The sequence below is a fragment of the Giraffa tippelskirchi genome, chromosome 5 (assembly GCF_054371585.1).
Source record: "Giraffa tippelskirchi isolate mGirTip1 chromosome 5, T2T-mGirTip1v1.2.pri, whole genome shotgun sequence".
In the NCBI taxonomy this organism is placed as follows: domain Eukaryota; kingdom Metazoa; phylum Chordata; class Mammalia; order Artiodactyla; family Giraffidae; genus Giraffa; species Giraffa tippelskirchi.
This window is the reverse complement of record NC_137279.1, coordinates 103,054,556-103,073,509: the sequence shown is the minus strand read 5'-3', so window position 1 is coordinate 103,073,509 and position 18,954 is coordinate 103,054,556. Positions and strand designations below refer to the sequence as shown.

Sequence of the window (18,954 nt, the reverse complement as noted above, 5' to 3'; positions counted from 1 at the left end):
ATGTTGAAAATATCTATGATGTATAAATAAGCTTAAGTTTTTAAATAAATCCTCCTCCCTAAATTGAATTTCCAGATATTCATATAAAGTTACATTGAATAATGGCATCAATTATTAGTTATATAATCTTGAACAGGTTATTTAACCTCACTGTCCTCCACTTCCTTTTTAGAAAACAGGAAAATAACACCTACCTCACAGACTTATATTCAGGACTATGCATATGCTACCCACTCCAGTATTCTTGGGCTTCCCTTGTGGCTCAGCTGGTAAAGAATCTGCCTGCAATGCGGGAGACCTGGGTTCAATCCCTTGGTTGGGAAGATCCCCTGGAGAAGGGAAAGGCTACCCACTCCATTATTATGGCCTGAAGAATTCCATGGACTGTATAGTCCATGGGGTTGTAAAGAGTTGGACAGGAGAGAGCGAATTTCACTTTCATGCATATTGGCACTGGTGAAGTGCTTAGAACATTGTCTGCCACAGAGTAAATACAATAAATGGTAGTTACCATTTTCAGTATTGTAGCTATATAACCACATGTCCTTGCTTTTTTTAGGATGTTTTCTGATGATGGCTAAGTTTGATAAAAGTTAGAATTATGATGATCAAAAAACTATCTTGATGTTCTTTCTACTCTGAGTTAAGAGGAGTCCCCAAACAGTCCAAGGGGATACTCTTTATCATGAGTGTCCCTCAGCTTCTTTGTGTGTGCTTAGTCATGTCTGCCTCTTTGTGACTCCGTGAACTGTAGCCCACCAGGTTCCTCTGTCCGTGGGATTCTCCAGGCGAGAATAGTGGAGTGGGTGGCCATTCCTTTCTCCAAGGGATCTTCCCGAGCTAGGGATCAAACCCGGGTCTCCTGAATTGCAGGCAGATTCTTTACTGCCTGAGCCACTAGGGAAGCCCCACAACTTCTTTAGTTAGAAGAACTACATGGCTAAGAAAAGAGGAGATTGGAGTGGGGTATAGTTGACCTGCAGTACTGCCTGGGGAAGAAGGAGCTCCGGGGAAGCTAAGGGAACAGGAGGAGGGTTCAGCCCAGAACATAACCAAAACACTTCGGCTGTCACAGAACTGGGATGATGAGCAAGAGGTGGTCATTGACTCCTATGAAGGGGCCACTCGGTCCTCTGAGCCCCCAACCCAACCAAGGCCAACCCAAACACTGAGTCAGAGACCAGATTTCTACAGAGCTACAGTGAACCGCACAGTGAAGGACTCCCCTCTTAAACTATCACCTTCTATGTACAAAATGTGGCAGTCACCATTCATGGTTCAACATAGGGCACAGACACTGATGATTTCATTGATGACACTGAGGGAGACAGAGGGAAAAGTAGACGATGGCTTTGTTTGCTGGGACTGAAAGACAGTACGCTACCCTGAAATCCACTGTAATTCTACGAAACTAACAATATGAGTGTTCAGAAAACCAGTAGGGCATTTTTTAAAGGAGATCCAAACTTCATCACAAACTAAGGGGAGAGCAAGATGCACTGATTTGTTTCCAAATCAAGAATACTTTTTATTTGCTGATCAAAAACTCAAAGAAAATTAGGTAAAATAAATTGAAGGGAAAAAGAGCTGTATGGATAAATGAGAAGCTTGTTCAATTTATGACCCTGTGTAGTAAATAGAGTTACTGTGGATTGCCTGATTACGATTTGGGTTTCTTGATATATATATTTTATGCCTTGAATTGTTCTACTCCAGTGCTACTTGGTGGTGTTTCTTTCTCTTTGGCTTCAGAAGTGTTCTAGGACATTCCAAAATAACACAAGAATCACTGAGATAATTAAGAAAATAAGGCGCATTGCCATAAGGGACACAACCTGAACTGAGATAGGCACCCCTTCCTTTAGTGGTCCTGGGGGCCCACTGTCAATGCTTCCTCCATATCCTACCTCCTCACAGAATGGAGGGGCCCAACCATACGTGCAGTGGCAGTTTCTGTTACTGTTGCAAACTCCTCTGCGGTTGCACTTCTCAGGGAAACAGTCAAATTTCAGGACTGAGCTATTCACACAATTTCTATTAAAACATACCCGCTCCTTACCACAGGAGGTACCATCATTTATCACACCCAGGTCAGGTAACCCCATAGGTACCATGGCTAGATGATAGCCAATGCCCCAGCACATGAGATTTTCTTCATGCAGATGAGTGGATATTAGGATAGTGTGATCTGGCATATCAGGGAGGGTTTCGACATTTATACACTGTAGCCTGCCACATAAGGACCTTTCTTTGGGACACTGCTCATACTCACGAACTCCTAAAATACCACAGTTCCCATATTGATCACCTATTACATTAACTGCATCATAGCACTGAAGAGGAGCCCCCAAAGCATCAGCCCCAAAAATGTTTTGGCACTGCATAGTCCTGGATCGGCAGCCCTTTCTGACACAACGGGACCTGTACTTGCAAGGGGTTCCATCCTGCTTATAAGTATCACTTGGACAGAAAGCTGAGGTCCCATTGCAGTACTCTGCAAGGTCACATTCATTTTCTTCCACCCGACACATGTATCCAGATGGACGAAATTGACAGTCATGACAGCAAAGTCCAATATTACAGCTGGCACCTTGTTTGAATTTACAATCTGGTTGACAACACCTATCTCCTTTACACTCCTCTCCTGAACCACAATCACATTCCTCATTCTCTTCCACAATTTTGTTTCCACATCTCTTAACCACATAGCCTAGGCCTGGGAGATTATTTAGACAGTTTAATCCTGAACTTACATGTGAATAAAATTCGGCATAACTACAATTACTAAACCCAGTTCGTCCAGTGCCCATGATACAACTATGCCTACCCTTACACTGGCAGTATTTGTCATCATGGGTCATTCCCACACTATGGCCCAGAACATGAGCGGTCCAAGTGGCGGGTCCAAGGATGTTTCTATCTAGCATAGAACTTGTAGATCCAGAAGGCATCATACTACATGCACTTCCCCAGTGATGACCAAGTGCATCCTTAAACTTTTTGTGAACGTACAGGTGTGCCCAATCTGCCGAAACCCGAAGATGTAGGTCACGTGACCTGTACTGCACAAACTGGCGTAAAACTTGTGACAACTCTGGGAAATTAAGTGCTACTTTGTCTCTGTCTGTCCATACTTCAACAGCTAACAGTTGTATTCTCATACGGACATCTTGAAAGTAAGAGTCTGCAATTGAAGTCAGAAGAATGGCATCATTTATGACTTGAGTAAGATTGGAGTTCAGATATAAATACCTACTGTTATCAAAGACCAGGGCTAATTCCAAGTACTTTTGGTGCATATATGACTCAGTAAATTCTGGTATCGGAGCCATGTTCTCATGCTGGGGCATCTGCTCTGTTTCATCATTAGTGGAGTCACAGGAATCATAGGGAAATTCCTCCTCTTTCTCCAGGAGATACACCACGTGTTCAAAATTGGAAGAAGCTTTGCGGGGCTCGACTTGGTAATGATTGGAATCAATTTTCAGGATGCCCCAGAGACCTCCCATGCATGTACTTATCGTAGCTTCAGAATCCTGATTTCCTTCAATCCAGCCCATATAGTTGCAGTCGTTGGGTATATAAGGGTGATCTTCCAAGAGTCTCCCCTGTTCTGTGAAGGAGAAAACCTGCAGATTCCGGGGCAACAGAAACCTCTTGGGCCACAGATGAAGGACACGGTTCTTGCCTTTTACCTGCAGGAGGTAGGACACGTGCCTGGCCACTCCCTGCTCCCCTCCACGGAAGCTCAGCTTCTTGGGAATGGTGATTTCATAGGAGTCAAAGCCCCACACAGGGTGAAAAATTAAATCCTTGCCAAGAGAGTCAACCAGGAGTACCGCCAGGACTAGTGACCGGCCTGGGGAGAAGCAGGTCCTCGCTGACCTCATGGCACAGCCTCTTCCCCAGTGAGTCAGTCCCTGCCACTGTGGCCTTGCGAGTCAGCCTTGCAGGGACCTCCGCTAGAGGCGCCGGGAGCAGTGCATGCTGTGCGGAGCTCGCTGGTGCGTGGGAGCGCAGCCCTGGGCCAAGCTGGTTCAGGCTGAGGCTAGCTGATTTCCCCTGCAGCTGCACGCCCCGCCCAACGCATCTAGTTCGTTTTCTGGGCGGTGCCGTTGTGCGCACGTGGAAGAATCCAAGGAAGGTGCGCGAGAATAAAATGAAAAGCTAGGCTGTCGGCATGCGGGTCGGAGAAGACAGCAGCTTGGGGAAAGAAAGACTAAAGAATCAGAGGAACAACAGAGAACTTGCTAAATTCTCACTGTATCTGGGCCCATTTCTTGTTTCTATAGACTTTAGGATACACCTGATTTTCCCATGTGTTAATTTGAATGGTTCATAGGCTGCTGTGCCCACTTCATCATTGCGCTACTTCATCATTCCACTTTTCTGCTGGGCTCACTTGCAGCCAAAGGAAAGAGCATCCGAGGTGGCCAGAGGAGCCCCAGAGCCTGAGAAAATAAGCCGAGACACTACCTTCCCACCCCCACACCTGGTAGCACCTTTGGTCAACAGGTGAAATATGAGGAGAGTTCCAGAAACACTCCATTTAGCAAAAGGAAGCCGTGGCGACTTTAGTGTGAACTGTTGGAGGAACTGCCCAGGATCCACATACCAGAAGGTTGTGATGTGAAATGGGGATTTGGAAGTCTAGACCACATTCAAGAAGTTTGATGTGAAAGGGGGGAAAGAAGCAGAAAAAATGCTGGAGAGTTCTAGGGAGTTTGGGATTGACTAGTATCCACTGCTGTATATAAAATAAGCAACAAGGACCTACAGTATAGCACAGGGAAAGTGAAAGTGAAAGTTGCTTAGTTGTGTCCAGCTCTTTGTGACCACATGGATTATACAGTCCATGGAATTCTCCAGGTCAGAATACTGGAGTAGGTAGCCTTTTCCCTTCTCTAGGGGATCTTCCAAACCCAGGGATCAAACCCAGGTCTCCGGGAACTCTGCTCAATATTACGTAACAACCTAAATGGTAAGAGAATTTGAAAAAGAATAGATACACATATTTGTATAACTAAATCACTCTTCTATATACCTGAAATTAACACAACATTCTTAATCAACTGTACTCTGGTATAATATAAAAAATTTTTTTTCATAAATAAAAATAATTTTTTTAAAAGAGGGATTGTTAGAGGGAAGGGTCCTGGCCATTCTCAAGCGCTGGTATAAAGCTCCCCTTAGCCTCCAGCAGAGGATAGGGAATCCCTCAGAGAGAACCTCCCTCAGGGGGCAGCAAAGGAGGAGGCCTGTGTACTGTGGAAATGACCTGGTTGGAGATCCTGCTTTGAGTTCTTTAGGACATATACCCAGAAGTTCAACTGCTGATGGATTCCTAGAATTGTGAGTGTAATTAGCAGACAGTAAGGAAGGGCCTGTCTGCAGATTCAGGTTCCTAGTCAAGTCAATTACTGAGCTGAGAGGCAGTGGACATAAAGGACATGAAGAAGGGGAGAACTCGGCAGAGAGCTGACTAGGGACCAATGAAAGTTTCACTGAGTCTGCTGAGCTCCTAGTTCAGGTTGGGAACCAGGAATTACAATTTCCTCAGTCTGTAAATCTGGCTAATGTTCTCAAGTCCCCAGCAGCCTAAACTGGGGAAGGCAGTTGGGAATCTGTCTTCTGTATTCATTCTATTTTATCATCGTTTTCATACCTTTCATTGTCCTTTCCACCACTGCATTATTTCTTGATTAAAACACTAATTCTGAAGCTCCTATTGCTACAATATTATCTTTGGGCTAAACTCTGCAGCATCTGTTTGTTAACACAAAACTTTATGGAAATAGCCTGCTTAGACCTGTTTCTCTTTACAAAAATTAACAACAATGCATATATATTATAAAAGATGAGTTACATAGAGTAGAAAATGCAAGCCTTTCCTTTATCCTCAGCCTGCATCTGTCTTTAATAAACTCTTCCCACACTGAAACAGAATTTTTAGGTATAATTCTTTCTCCATCTTAGGATATGCCATAAAATACAGATAGCATGTTATATTTAAAAATATTACATACTATTCCTTTATTTTAGACACTGCCATTTTTCAATACACAATATATTGTAAATGATTCTAAGTCATTGATAATAACAGATGTAGATAATTTCTTTTTAAGCATGCATGCTCTTCTGTGTATGTATATACCATACTTCTTAGTCATTCATCTGTTGGTAGACATTTGGGTTGACCGCTGTGATTAATGCTGCCTTAAAAATGGGTGTGCAAATATCTCCTAGAGATCCTGCTTTGAGTTCTTTAGGACATATACCCAGAAGTTCAATTGCTAGATACATGATAATTCTATTTTTAACTTTCTGAGGAACTCTATACTCCTTTTCTTAATGGCTGCATGATTTTACATTACCATCAACAGTTTACAGGCTTCTGTCTTCTCTGCATCCTTACCAACACTTATTTTCCCAACTTTTAATAGTGACCGTTCTGATGGGTTGAGGTGATGTATTATTGTGGTTTGATTTGCATTTCCTTGCTGATTATACTGAAACTCTTTCATTTGCTTATTGGCCATTTGTATAGCCTCTTTGGAAAATTATCTATTCAAGTCCTTTGCCCATTTTTAAATCAAATTAATTTTTTATTACTGAGTTGAAGAACTGTCCTATATATTCTGATAGATATGCATCTATTGGACATATGATGTGCAATTATTTTTCTCCCATTCTGTAGATTACCTTTTCACTTTCTAGAGTGTATCTTTTGGTTTGCAGATTTAAAATTTGTTGTGGTCTTCTTATTTATCAATTTTTTATTTTGTTACTTGTGGTTTTTAGTGTCATAACCATGAAATCATTCCCAAATCTAGTGTCCTAAAGCTTTATTTCTATTTTTCATTCTAGGAATTTAATAGTTTTTGTTCTTCCAATTAGTTCTTTAATCCACCTTGAGTTAATTTTTGTATATGTGTAAGTAAGGTAAGGGTTCAGCTTTATTTTTCTGCATGTGGATATCCAGTTCTCCCTACAACATTATTAAAGAGACTGTATTCTCCTTATTGTGTAGTCTTGACATTCTTGTTGAACATCATTTGGTCATATATGGAAGGGTTTATCCCTGGGTTCTCAATTCTATACCGTATGGTCTATATATCTATCTTTATGCCAGGACTAAACCATCATAATGACTATCAATTATTATATTTTACCGATTAATGTCTTTCCATTAATTTGAAGCATCTTTGGGGGATTTTTAGCAATGTTTTATGGTTTCTCACTTTTTTCACCTCTTTGGTTCAATATATTCCTAAGTATTTTATACTTTTAAAGGCTATAGTATTACAGTATTTTAGGATAATGGGCTTGTTTTCTTACTTTCCATCTCAGTTTGCTCATTGATTTTTGAGTGTTGATTTTGTATCCCATAATTTTGATGAATTCATTTGTTCTAAGAAAGGTTTTTTGTTTTTTGTTTTTTCTTTTGTTGAATCCTTAGGTTTTTCTGTATATAAAACCATATCATCTGCAAAGAGAGATTATTTAAATTCTTCATTTCCATTTTATATGTCTTTTTCATGTCTGATTGCTCTGGCTAGAACTTCCTGTACTATGTTGAATAGTAATGACAAGAGTGAATATCTTTGCCCACTTGTACTTGATCTTGAAAGAAAAGGTTTCCCATTGAGTATGATGTTAACTTTTTATTTATGACTTTTATTATCTTGAGGTAGTCTTCTTCCCTTCCTAGTCTGTGAGTGTTTTTGTCATGAAAGTGTATTGATTTTTTTCAAATACTTTGCATCAATTGATATGCTCATATGTGTTTTATCCTTTGTTCTATTAATAAGGTATAGTACATTGATTGACTTCTCATGTTTTGAACCATCCTTTCATTCAGTATAAATCCCATTTGGTCATGGAATATGATCCCTTTAACGTGTTCTTGAATTCAGTTTGCTAGTATTTTCTTTAAGATTTTTGTATTAATATTCATAACGGATACTGCTCTGAGGTCTTCTTTCCTTGTTATTTTTTATCTGGTTTTAATATCATGGTAATGCTTACCTCATAGGATGAGTTTGGGAATGCCCCCTGCCTGTTCAATTCTTTGAAAGACTTTAAGAAGTCTTGATGTTAATTTTTCTTTAAATATTTGGTAGAATTCTCCAGTGAAACCCTCTAATCCTGAGCTTTTCTTTGTTGACAGCCTTTTGATTAGTCCTCAATCTTCTCACTTGTTATAGGCATATGTATACCTTTTATTTCTTTGTGATTCATCCCTGGTAGGTTTTCTGTTTCTAAAAATTTATCCATTTCTGAAGTTATCCAATTTGCTAGCATGTAATTATTCATAGTAGTCTTTTGTACTTTTTACTTACGTAACATTAATTGTAATGTTTCCTCATTCATTTTTTATTTTAGATATTGGAGTCTTCCTTTCTTCTTATTTTCATTCAAAGTTTGTCAATTTTATTGATCTTTTGAAAAAACGAGCTCAGTTTCATTTTTTTAAATACTATTTTTAATTCTCTTTCATTTATTTCTGCTCTGATCTTCATTTTCTCCTTCTGTCTGCCGAATTTGGGTTTGGTTTTCTTTCTCTTATTCTAATTCCTTGAGGTGTAAGGTACAGTTATTTATTTTAGATCTTGGTTTCTTTTTAATGTAAGTGTTCACTTTTATAAATTTTTCTCTTTATACACCTTTTTCTACATCCCATGAGATGGGATGGTGTGGCTTCATTTTCATTTATCTGCAGATATTTTCCAAATTCTCTTATAATGTTTTCTTTATCTTACTGGCTTTTAAAGAGTGCATGGTCTCATTTCCACATATTTGTGGATTTTCCTTCACATAGTTTAAATTTTTAATTGAAAAGTAGAGTTTATTTACAGTATTATATCAGTTTCAGGTATTTAGCATGGTGATTCAGTGTTTTTATACAATATACTCCATTAAAATTTATTACAAAATAACAACTATAATTCCATGTACTGTACAATATACACTTGTTGCTTATCTCCTTTTATATATAGTGGTTTGTAACTCTGAATCTTCTACCCTTAATTTACACCTTCTCCCTTCTCTCTCCTCTTTGGTAAACAATAGTTTGTTTTCTATATCTGAGTCTGTTTCTATTTTAAATGTGTATTTATTTGTATTATATTTTAGATTTCATATAAAAGTGATAGCATACAGTATTTGTCTTTCTCCAACTTATTTCACACAAAATAATATTACCTTAATCTGTCCTCATCACTGCAAATGACAAGATTTCATTCCTTTTAACAGGTGAGTAATATTCCATTGCATGTACTGTACATATCCCACATCTTCATAAGCCAACCATCTGTTAATGGACACTTGGGTTGCTTCCATGTCTTGACGGTTGTAAATAGTGAAGCCATGAACTTTTAGGTCCATGTTTCTTTTGGAATTAGTGTTTTCATTTATTCCAGGTATATACCCAGGAGTGGAATTGCTGGAACATATAGTCATTCTATTTTTAGTTTATTGAGGAACCTCTACACTGTTTCCTATAGTGTTTGCACTAATTTACATTTCCACCTACAGTGTGTAAATGTTCCCTTTTCTCCACATCTTTGCCAACATTTGTTGCTTGTAGGCATTTTGACAATATCCTGATAGGTATGAGGTGATATCTTATGGCTTTGAATTGCACTTCTGTAATAATTAGCAATACTGAACATCTTTTCATGTGCCTGTGCACTTGCCAAGGTCTAATGCACTGTCTTCAGGTGTCTACAACTCTTCTCAGATACAACTCAAGGTCGAGTCTTTCCTCTGTTACGGCTTTCCCAGACTTAGTGCAACATTGTGCCATGAAGTGGACAGGGTGGGAGCATCCCTTCACCTGGGCCTGGGGATACCAGTGTTGTAGTTAGAGTTGAACCATCTGGGCTGCTGTCAGAAGTCAGGGCTGCTTTTATGATACTGTTTGAGCAAGTACCGACAATGGCTGCTGAAATCCCAGCTGACCTCTCCCTGGGTCCTCTTTGTCTCCTTGAGTGAATGAGTGAATGTTGCATCCTCAGTTGTATCTGACTCTTTGTGACCCCATGGACTGTAGCCTGCCAGGCTCCTCTGTCCATGGGATTATTCAGGCAAGAATACTGAAGTGGGTTGCCATTTCCTTCTCCAGGGGATCTTCCTGGCCCAAGGATTGAACCCACGTCTCTTGCACAGGGAAGTGGATTTTTTTACTACTGAGCTATCTGGGAAGCTCTAGGTGGAGTCTTTATATGTAGTCACTAACCCTCTACAGTTATGGACCTATTAAATGTGACTTTTGTCAGGGCAACTGATTGTCAAACTTATTTTAATTTTGGTTAGTTTAAATAGCCACATGTTACTACTAGCTGCCATATTAGCCAGCACACTTATAGAAGGCTCAATTTTCTACTTTCTAGCAGTATTTAATATCCAACTGTCTAATACTCATTAGAAAAAGATGAGTTTCCCAGGTGACTCAGTGGTAAAGAATCTGATTCTCTAAACAATACTTTCCACTTACCTATGGGGGATAGATTCCAACACCAGCAGTGGATACCTGAAACCACAGATGGTAACAACCCTATATCTATATATACTATGCTTTTTCCTATACATTCCTCCTATGATTTTAATTCATGAATTAGACACAATAAAAGATTAACCAAAACAAGTAATATTAAAATAAAATAATTACAACAATACACTTGTTGTAATATACAACACTTACAACAATATATGAAAGCTATGTAGACCTCTCTCAAAATATCTTACTCTCCTGTACTCAACTGAACATATGAGATGATTCAATACTGACCCAGTGAGATGAAGTGAAATGAATGATGTAGGCACTGTGAAGGTAATTTTCCTTTACAGTTGACCCTTGAATACACATTTTTGAATTGTTGACTAATACAAGATTTTTTAAATAAATGCAGTACTATGTGATCTATGGCTGATTGAATCTGCTGGTGCAACAGATGCAGAACCAAGGATCCAGAGAGTAGACTAAGGGACTTGAGCATCCAAGGATTTGGGTATCTGTAGTGGATCCTGGAAGCAACTCCCCATGGATACCTAGGGATAAACTGTAGTATTTTTGGACTGCAGTTGACCGCAGGTAACTGAATCTATGGGAAGTGAAAATGTAAATAATGGAGGACTACTATATGTATATATTGCTAAATGATCACCATAAGTCTAGCTAATATTCATCACTACGCATAGCTATCCTTTTTTCCCATGTGAAAACTTTTTTTTTAATTTATCTATTTTAATTGGAGGCTAATTACTTTACAATATCGTGGTGATTTTTGCCATACATTGACATGAATCAGCTGTGGGTGTACATATGTCCCCACATCCTGAAGCCCTCTCCCATCTCCCTCCCCCTCCCATCCATCTGGGTTGTCCCAGTGCACTGACTGAGTGCCCAGTTTCATGCATTGAACTTGGACTGGTTATCTATTTCACATATGGTAATATATATGTTTCAATGCTATTCTCTCAAATCATCCCACCCTCGCCTTCCCCCCCAGAGTCCAAAAGTCTGTTCTTTACATCTGTGTCTCTTTTGCTGTCTTACATATAGGGTCATCGTTACCATCTTTATAAATTCCAAATATATGTGTTAATGTACAGTATTGGTGTTTTTCTTTCTGACTTACTTCATTCTGTATAATAGCCTCCAGTTTCATCCACCTCACTTACAGGTCTTCTATCTTCTGGGTTTCATGCCATACTTTTGTCCTTCCTCATCCTATAGTTGTAAAAATGTCTGTCTAATATGTGCTTTAACAAATTCTTTTAGCCCATCTCTGATTTTTTGTATGGAGTACAATACTGTATTTTAGGGGTTGTATAATCCTGTCTTATTATTGGACCAAGTATTGAATAACCCTATAACTGATAAAGGGCATTATAAATGGTTTTAACAAATCAATTAGAAAAGACAGATAATCTAATAGAAAAATGAGCAAAAGATTTCTACAGGTACATCACATAAGAGAACATTCAGGTAGCTAATAAACAAATGGAAAGGTTCTTAATCACCTTATTAAACAGAGTACTGCAAATTAAAGCTGCTATCTGATGCTCCACCCATCAGGTCTAGCAGTGACTCAAGAAATTAGTAATATGAAGCTTTGATGAGGATACAAAATGATAAGAACCATCTTACACTTGAGTGGCAATGAATCAATAAAATCACTTTAGATACCAGTTTAGCATTGTCTTATATAGTTGAAAATATGCTCTATGGTCCAGAAATTCCATTCCTGCCCTACAAAAATGTGTACAAATGGACAGTTAGGTTAATGGATGTAGCAATACTCCCCAAAATGAAAAAAAAGCCTAATTTTCATCAGTGGTGACTGATGGAATGAAGCTAATGAATCTGGGTTGTATGTAACAACATGAATGAATATTACAAACAAAACACAAATGAGCATAGAAGTCAAAAGTAAGCATTATTTGTAGGGATACATGCATAGTTGATAAAAGTAAATCAAGGACGTTATGAGCAGAACTGTCAGGAGAGTTGTTACTTCTAGGCTGAAGGGAAAGGGCTATAATCAAGGAAGAATAGGACCAGGGAAGAGTATGTTTCATGTAGCTTTTAGGGAGCTCCGGTTCTGGTAATATAACTCTTCAGCACTGTTTCAAGCTCTCTTGTGTATATTTTATATTACACAGTGAAAAAGTTTTTATAACATAAATTTTTGATCTATTTCTAAGACAAGACAATTAATATGCTTTATAAATCATTAATCTTTAGGCTGACAGATTAGCATAGATTCACACAGATATTGTTGAAGGGATAGTGCTGATAGATTACATATGGCTAGTATTTTTCATACTGTTCATGGGGTTCTCAAGGGAAGAATGCTGAAGTGGTTTGCCATTCCCTTCTCCAGTGGACCATGTTTTGTCAGAACTCTCCACCATGACCCACCCATCTTGGGTGGCCCTACACGACATGGCTTATAGTTTCATTGAGTTAGGCAAGGTTGTGGTCCATGTGATCAGTTTGGTTAGTTTTCTTGACTGTGGTTTTCATTCTGTCTGCCCTCTGATGGATGAGGATAAGAGGCTTGTGCAAGCTTCTTGATGGGTCACACTGGCTCTGGGGAAAACTGGGTCTTATTCTGGTGAGCAAGGCCATCCTCAGTAAGTCTTTAACCCAATTTTCTGATGAAGGGTGGGGCTGTGTTCCCTCCCTATAGTCTGGCCTGAGGCCAAACTATGGTAGGGATAATGGCAGTCCTTCAAAAGAACTTATGCCAGCACACCGGGCCTCCCAGGACTGTTCCAGTAGTCATATACAGATGTGAGAGCTGGACAATAAAAAAGGCTGAGCACCGAAGAATTGATGCCTCCGAACTGTGGTGCTGGAAAAGACTCTTGGGAGTCCCTTGGACTGCAAGGAGATCCAACCAGTCAATCCTAAAGGAAATCAACCCTGAATATTCATCGGAAGGACTGATGCTGAAGCTGAAGCTCCAATAATTTGGCCACCTGATGTGAAGAGCTGACTCATTAGAAAAGACCTTAATGCTGGGAAAGGTTGAAGGTAGGAGGAGAAGGGAACATAGAGGACAAGATGGTTGGATGGCATCACCAACTCAATAGGTGTGATTTTGAGCAAGCTCCAGAAGGACAGGGAAGCCTGGCGTGCTGCAGTCCATGGGGTTGCAAAGAGTTGGACATGACTGAGCGACTGAACAACAAGTATTTTTACTTCCATTAAAAAATTATAACTCAATGTATTGTGTCCCTCCCTATTTTTTCTCCTAAAAGATAAAAAAATATATAGTTTCAAGTTTTTGAGATGGCTCTTATGATTCCTTATGTCCCTTTGCTAATAATTAATGTAAGTGTTATTATATGGGTTTTAAAATGCTTCTACATTATTCATATTTAGGATAAAACTAAGTACAACAAAAGCAACATTTATTTCTCTTAGAAGTTACCTTCTGGGACTTCCCTGATGATCCAGTGGTTAAGAATCCACCTGCCAATGCAAAGGACACAGGTTCCATCCCTGCTCCAGGAAGATTCCACATTCCGTCGGGCTGCTAAGTTCATGCGCCACAACAACTGAAGCCCGAATGCTCTAGAGCCTGTGAACTACAACTACTGAGCCTGCACCCTAGGGTCTGTGCTCTGTGAAAAGAGAAGCCATAGCGATTAGAAGCACCGCATAATGCAATGAAAAGTAACCCCCATTCACCATAACTAGAGAAAGCCTGTGTACAGCGTGAAGATCCAGCACAGCCAAAAATAATAAGTAAGTAAATAAATAAAAAACTGCCATCTGAATCTATCAGTCTGGGTTCAGTCAGTAGAAAGAAACTCTACCATAATTGAAAAAGGAAAATGTAATGTAAAAAAATTATTAACTGTAACAAGAGAATGGAATGACTAGAGACTGGCTATTAACATGTAAAGACAACTCTAAAGAATATTGATTGAAGAATATCAGGCTTCCCTGGTGGCTCAGATGGTAAGAAAAAAAAAAAATCTGCCTGCAGTGCAGGAGACATGGGTTCAATCCCTGGGTCGGGAAGATCCCCTGGAGAAGGGAAAGGCAACCCACTCCAGGATTCTTTCCTGGAGAATTCCATGGACAGAGGAGGCTGGCAGGCTATAGTCCATGGGGTTACAAAGAGTTGGACAAGACTTAGTGACCTAACAACAAGTCAGCGAAGATAAGATTACAGAATTCAAGTTAAAGCTCTATTTGCTCTCACCCAGATATTTGAGGCTGGGACCAGGTATGAGGATGACACTCTTCAAGGATGATTCTTCCTGGGGCACAAATTAAAGAGCCAAACCCATTTTCACCAGTCAATGTTCTCGATCTGGTCCACAGAGGTCTTCTAAACCCATACCCTCAATTACCCAGTTTTTCCTCAGCTGACTTGGGTAGATAGACTCCTGAACCCTATGGCTAGAATACATATAATTTACTTCACCATTTGGTTGAATTCAACTAATCACTAATAGAAAAGGTTCTGATTTTAAAAGTTTTCTTGGTTTTTTAATGGCAACAAGCTCTAAAAATTTATATTAGCCTTTGGACATTTTGGGCTTCCCTTGTGGCTCAGGTGGTAAAGAATCCGCCTGCAATGCAGGAGACCTGGATTCCATCCCTGGGTTGGGAAGATCCCCTGGAGAAGGGAAAGGCTACCACTGCAGTATTCCAGCCTAAAGAATTCCATCGACTATATAGTCCATGGGGTGGCAAAGAGTCAGACTCGATTGAGAGACTTTCACTTTCACTTTGGACATTCTATGCATATAATCAGGTGGTCTATAAGCAATAATAGTGTTTTTTTTTTCTTTCCTTTGTAGAATAGGATTTCCAGATTAACTTGAGATTGAGACCATATGAGAGCTGGCATCTGTATTATACTTAACTTTAAAGGAAATACATTTATACGTTTATCATTAAGGTTCATTATGTATCATTAAGTTTCAAAACATAAGTATCATTATGTTTTCTATATAATATAGACATTCTTTATTAGTTTTAGGTCTCTATTTCTCTTTCTTAGTTTATTCTGTCTTGGTTTCTAATTTGCTGTTATAGTTCATAATTTTTATCATGAAGATGCAGTTTTACCAAATACTTTGTTAATTCTACTGAAATGATTGTATGGGTCTTCCTAAGGTGGTGACACCTAGCAATTGATTTACTAAGTGTTAACCATCCTTTCTTTCCTGAGGAAAAATTTAGTCATAGTGGGCTTATATTCATCATTGTGAACTTGTTGCTAGTTTCAGTTTGTTAATAATTGATTTACAATTTTTGTCTCTATGTTTCTAGGTTAGGTAGATCTATAATTTTCCTCACTTGTACTATCCTTGCAGGGTTTTTCTATCAGAGTTATATTAGATGCATATGTTGAGTTGAGGAGTGTTTTTTAATTCTCTGGAAGGTTTATGATGGCACTATCTGTTCTCTTAAAGTTCAGGTTATTGTTATAGCATCTAGGACTAATTATTTCAAAACATATTAGAATAAATTTGTTTATATTCATGATTTATCTACTGTATCTGCCAAAAGATTCTGCTTTTATTTCCCTAATGCTTGTTAGTTGTGCTTTCTTATAATTTTATTTTATTTAACCATCTTTACTACTTTCTTTTAGTTATTTTATTAATTTCTGCTTGCATGATTATTTCTTACCTTGTATTTCTTTAGATTTAGTCTATGGTTGTTTGTCTAGTTTCTTAAACAAAATGTTATGCCAAAACAATCTTGAGAAAGAATAAGTTTGGAGTGATCACACACCCTGACTTCAGAAATAAACCCATGCACTTATGGTCAGTTAATCTATGACAAATGAGGCAAGAAAGTTCAATGGAGAAATGACACTCTCTTAAATAAGTGTGATGGGAAAACTGGACAGCTACATGTAAAACAATAAAATTAGAACATTCTCTAACACCATATATGACAATAAACTTAAAGTGGATTAAAGACCTAAATATAACAGAGGATACTATAAAACTCCTAGAGAAAAACATAGGCAGAATACTTTGATATAAATCACAGCAGTATTTTTTTGGATCCATCTCCTGGAGTAATGGAAATAAAAACAAAAATAAACAGATGGGATCCAGTAAAATCTTTTGCATAACAAAGAAACCATCAACAAAATGAAAAGACAATCTATGGAATGGAGCAAAGCATTTGCAAATGATGTTATAGACAAGGGATTAATTTTCAAAATATACAAACAGCTCATACAGCTTAATATAAAAAAATTGAATCAAAAAGTGGGCAGAAGACCTAATAAGAAATTTCTCTACAGACCAGCAGACACATGTGAAGATGCTCAATATTGCTAGTTAGTAGAGAAATGAAAATCAAACACTTCACACCAGTCAGAATGGTCATCATTTAAAAGTCTGCAAATAATAAGTGCTGGAGAGGATGTGGGGAAAAGGGAGCCCTCCTGAATTGTTGGTGGGAATGTAAATTAGTACAGCCACTATGGAGAATAGTGTGGAGGTTCCTTAAAAAACAAAAGATAGAGTTACCATATGATCCTGCAGTCCCACTCTTGGGTATATATCTGGAGAAAACTCTAAAAGATATATGTACCCCAATATTCATAGCATTATTTATCATAGCCAAGACATGGAAGCAATCTAAATGTCCATTGACAAATGAGCGGATGAAGAAGATGTGATATATATAGACAGATATGTAGATATATCTCATGGAATATTAATCATAAAGAAGAATGAAATAAGACCATTTGTAGCATCATGGGTGGACCTAGAGATTATCATACTACTAAGTGAAGTAAGCCAGACAGAGAAAGATAAATATGATGTGGCTATATGTGAAATCTAAAAAAAAATGACACAAATTAACTTATTAACAAAACTCACAGACACAGAAAATGAACTTAAGGTTACCAAGGAGGATAGATGGGTGGGGGAGGATAAATTAGGAGTGTAGGATTGATATATACACACTGTGTGTGCTCAGTCACTTCAGTCATGCCTGACTCTGTGACCCAACGGACTGTAGCCCGATAGACTTCTCTGTCCATGGGATTCTCCAGGCAAGAATACTGGAGTGGGTTGCCATGCTCTCCCCAGGGGATCTTTCCGACCTAGAGATAGGACCCACATCTCTTGCATCTCCTGCATCGGAAGGTGGATTCTATACCACTTGCGCCACCTGGGAAGCCCAACAAGGACATACCGTATAGCACAGGGAACTATTTTCAATATCTTATAATAACCTACAATTAAAAAGAATCTAAAAAAGAGTGTGTATGTATGTATATATATATATATATACATATATATATATATGAATCACTTTGCTGTATACCTGAAACTAACACAACATTGTAAATTAACAATATTTCAATACAGTATTTAAAAAATGCTTAGGTTATTGATTCAGCCTTTCTGCTGTGGTATAAATATTTAGACAAGTGTTTTTCTAGTTAAAAACTTTGGTTGCTTTCCTCTAAGTGTCCATCAACAGAGGAATGTGTGGAGATGTGGTACATATATACAATGAAATATTACTGAGCCATAAAAAAAGAATGAAATAATGCCATTTGACGCAACATGGATGGACCTAGAGATTATCATACTAAGTGAAGTAAGTCATACAGAGAAAGACAAGTATCATATGATATCACTTATATGTGGAATAGAAAAAAGTTTATAAAGTTTAAAACTTTAAACAGAAATAGAGTTATTTCTATAACTATATCTATAAACAGAAGTAGAGTTACAGATGTAGAAAACGAACATATGTTTACCAGCAGTAACGTGTGTATGTGCTCAGTTGCTCAGTCGTGTTCAACTCTTTGTGACCCCATGGACTATAGCCCACCAAGCTCCTCTCTCTGTGGGGTTATCCAGGCAAGAATACAGTAGTGGGTTGCCATTGATTTCTCCAGGGGATCTTCCCAACACAGGGATTGAAACTGTATTTCTTGAGTTTCTCGCATTGGCAGGTGGATTCTTTACCACTGTGCCAGCTGGGAAGTCCTCATATGCACACTACTCTATATAAGATAAATAACTAATAAGGACCTACTGTATACCACAGGGAGCTCTACCTGATATTCTGTAATGGCCTATATGGGAAAAGAATCTAAAAAAGAGTGGATATATGTATAGCATAACTGATTCACTTTGCTGTATACCTGAAACGAATACAACATTATAAATCAACTATACCCCGATAAAAATTTTTTAAAAACATTGGTTTCTTCCCATAGTTCTAATAATTAGTATTTCAAAAATAGTAGTAGTGAGACTTACATGGTGGTCCACTGGCTAAGACTCTGTGCTCCCAATGCAGGGGGCCCGAGTTCAGTCCCTGGTGAGGGAACTAGATCCCGCAAGCTGCCACTGAAGATTCCACTTGCCACACCTAAGACCTGGCACAGCATAATAAATAATAAAATAAATATTAAAAAAAATTGTGGTAGT

The 18,954-nt window shown here is 38.4% G+C and overlaps 1 protein-coding gene and 1 long non-coding RNA gene across 2 annotated transcripts in view; one reads left to right on the top strand and one right to left on the bottom strand.

Moving 5' to 3' along the window:
- The window catches only part of LOC145504808 (uncharacterized), a 74,622-nt gene that overhangs the window by 20,269 nt on the left and 35,399 nt on the right, over nt 1–18,954 (top strand). The window lies entirely within an intron of this gene.
- Nucleotides 1,504–4,092, bottom strand: LOC145504805 (disintegrin and metalloproteinase domain-containing protein 30-like). Its single transcript, XM_081486129.1, has one exon. The coding sequence runs from the start codon at nt 3,888–3,890 to the stop codon at nt 1,749–1,751; it is 2,142 nt and encodes a 713-aa protein (XP_081342255.1). The 5' UTR covers nt 3,891–4,092; the 3' UTR covers nt 1,504–1,748.

Bases quoted from the DNA above. Each gene is read 5' to 3' on its own strand.
- LOC145504805 (XM_081486129.1), bottom strand. From the start codon at position 3,890: ATGAGGTCAGCGAGGACCTGCTTCTCCCCAGGCCGGTCACTAGTCCTG.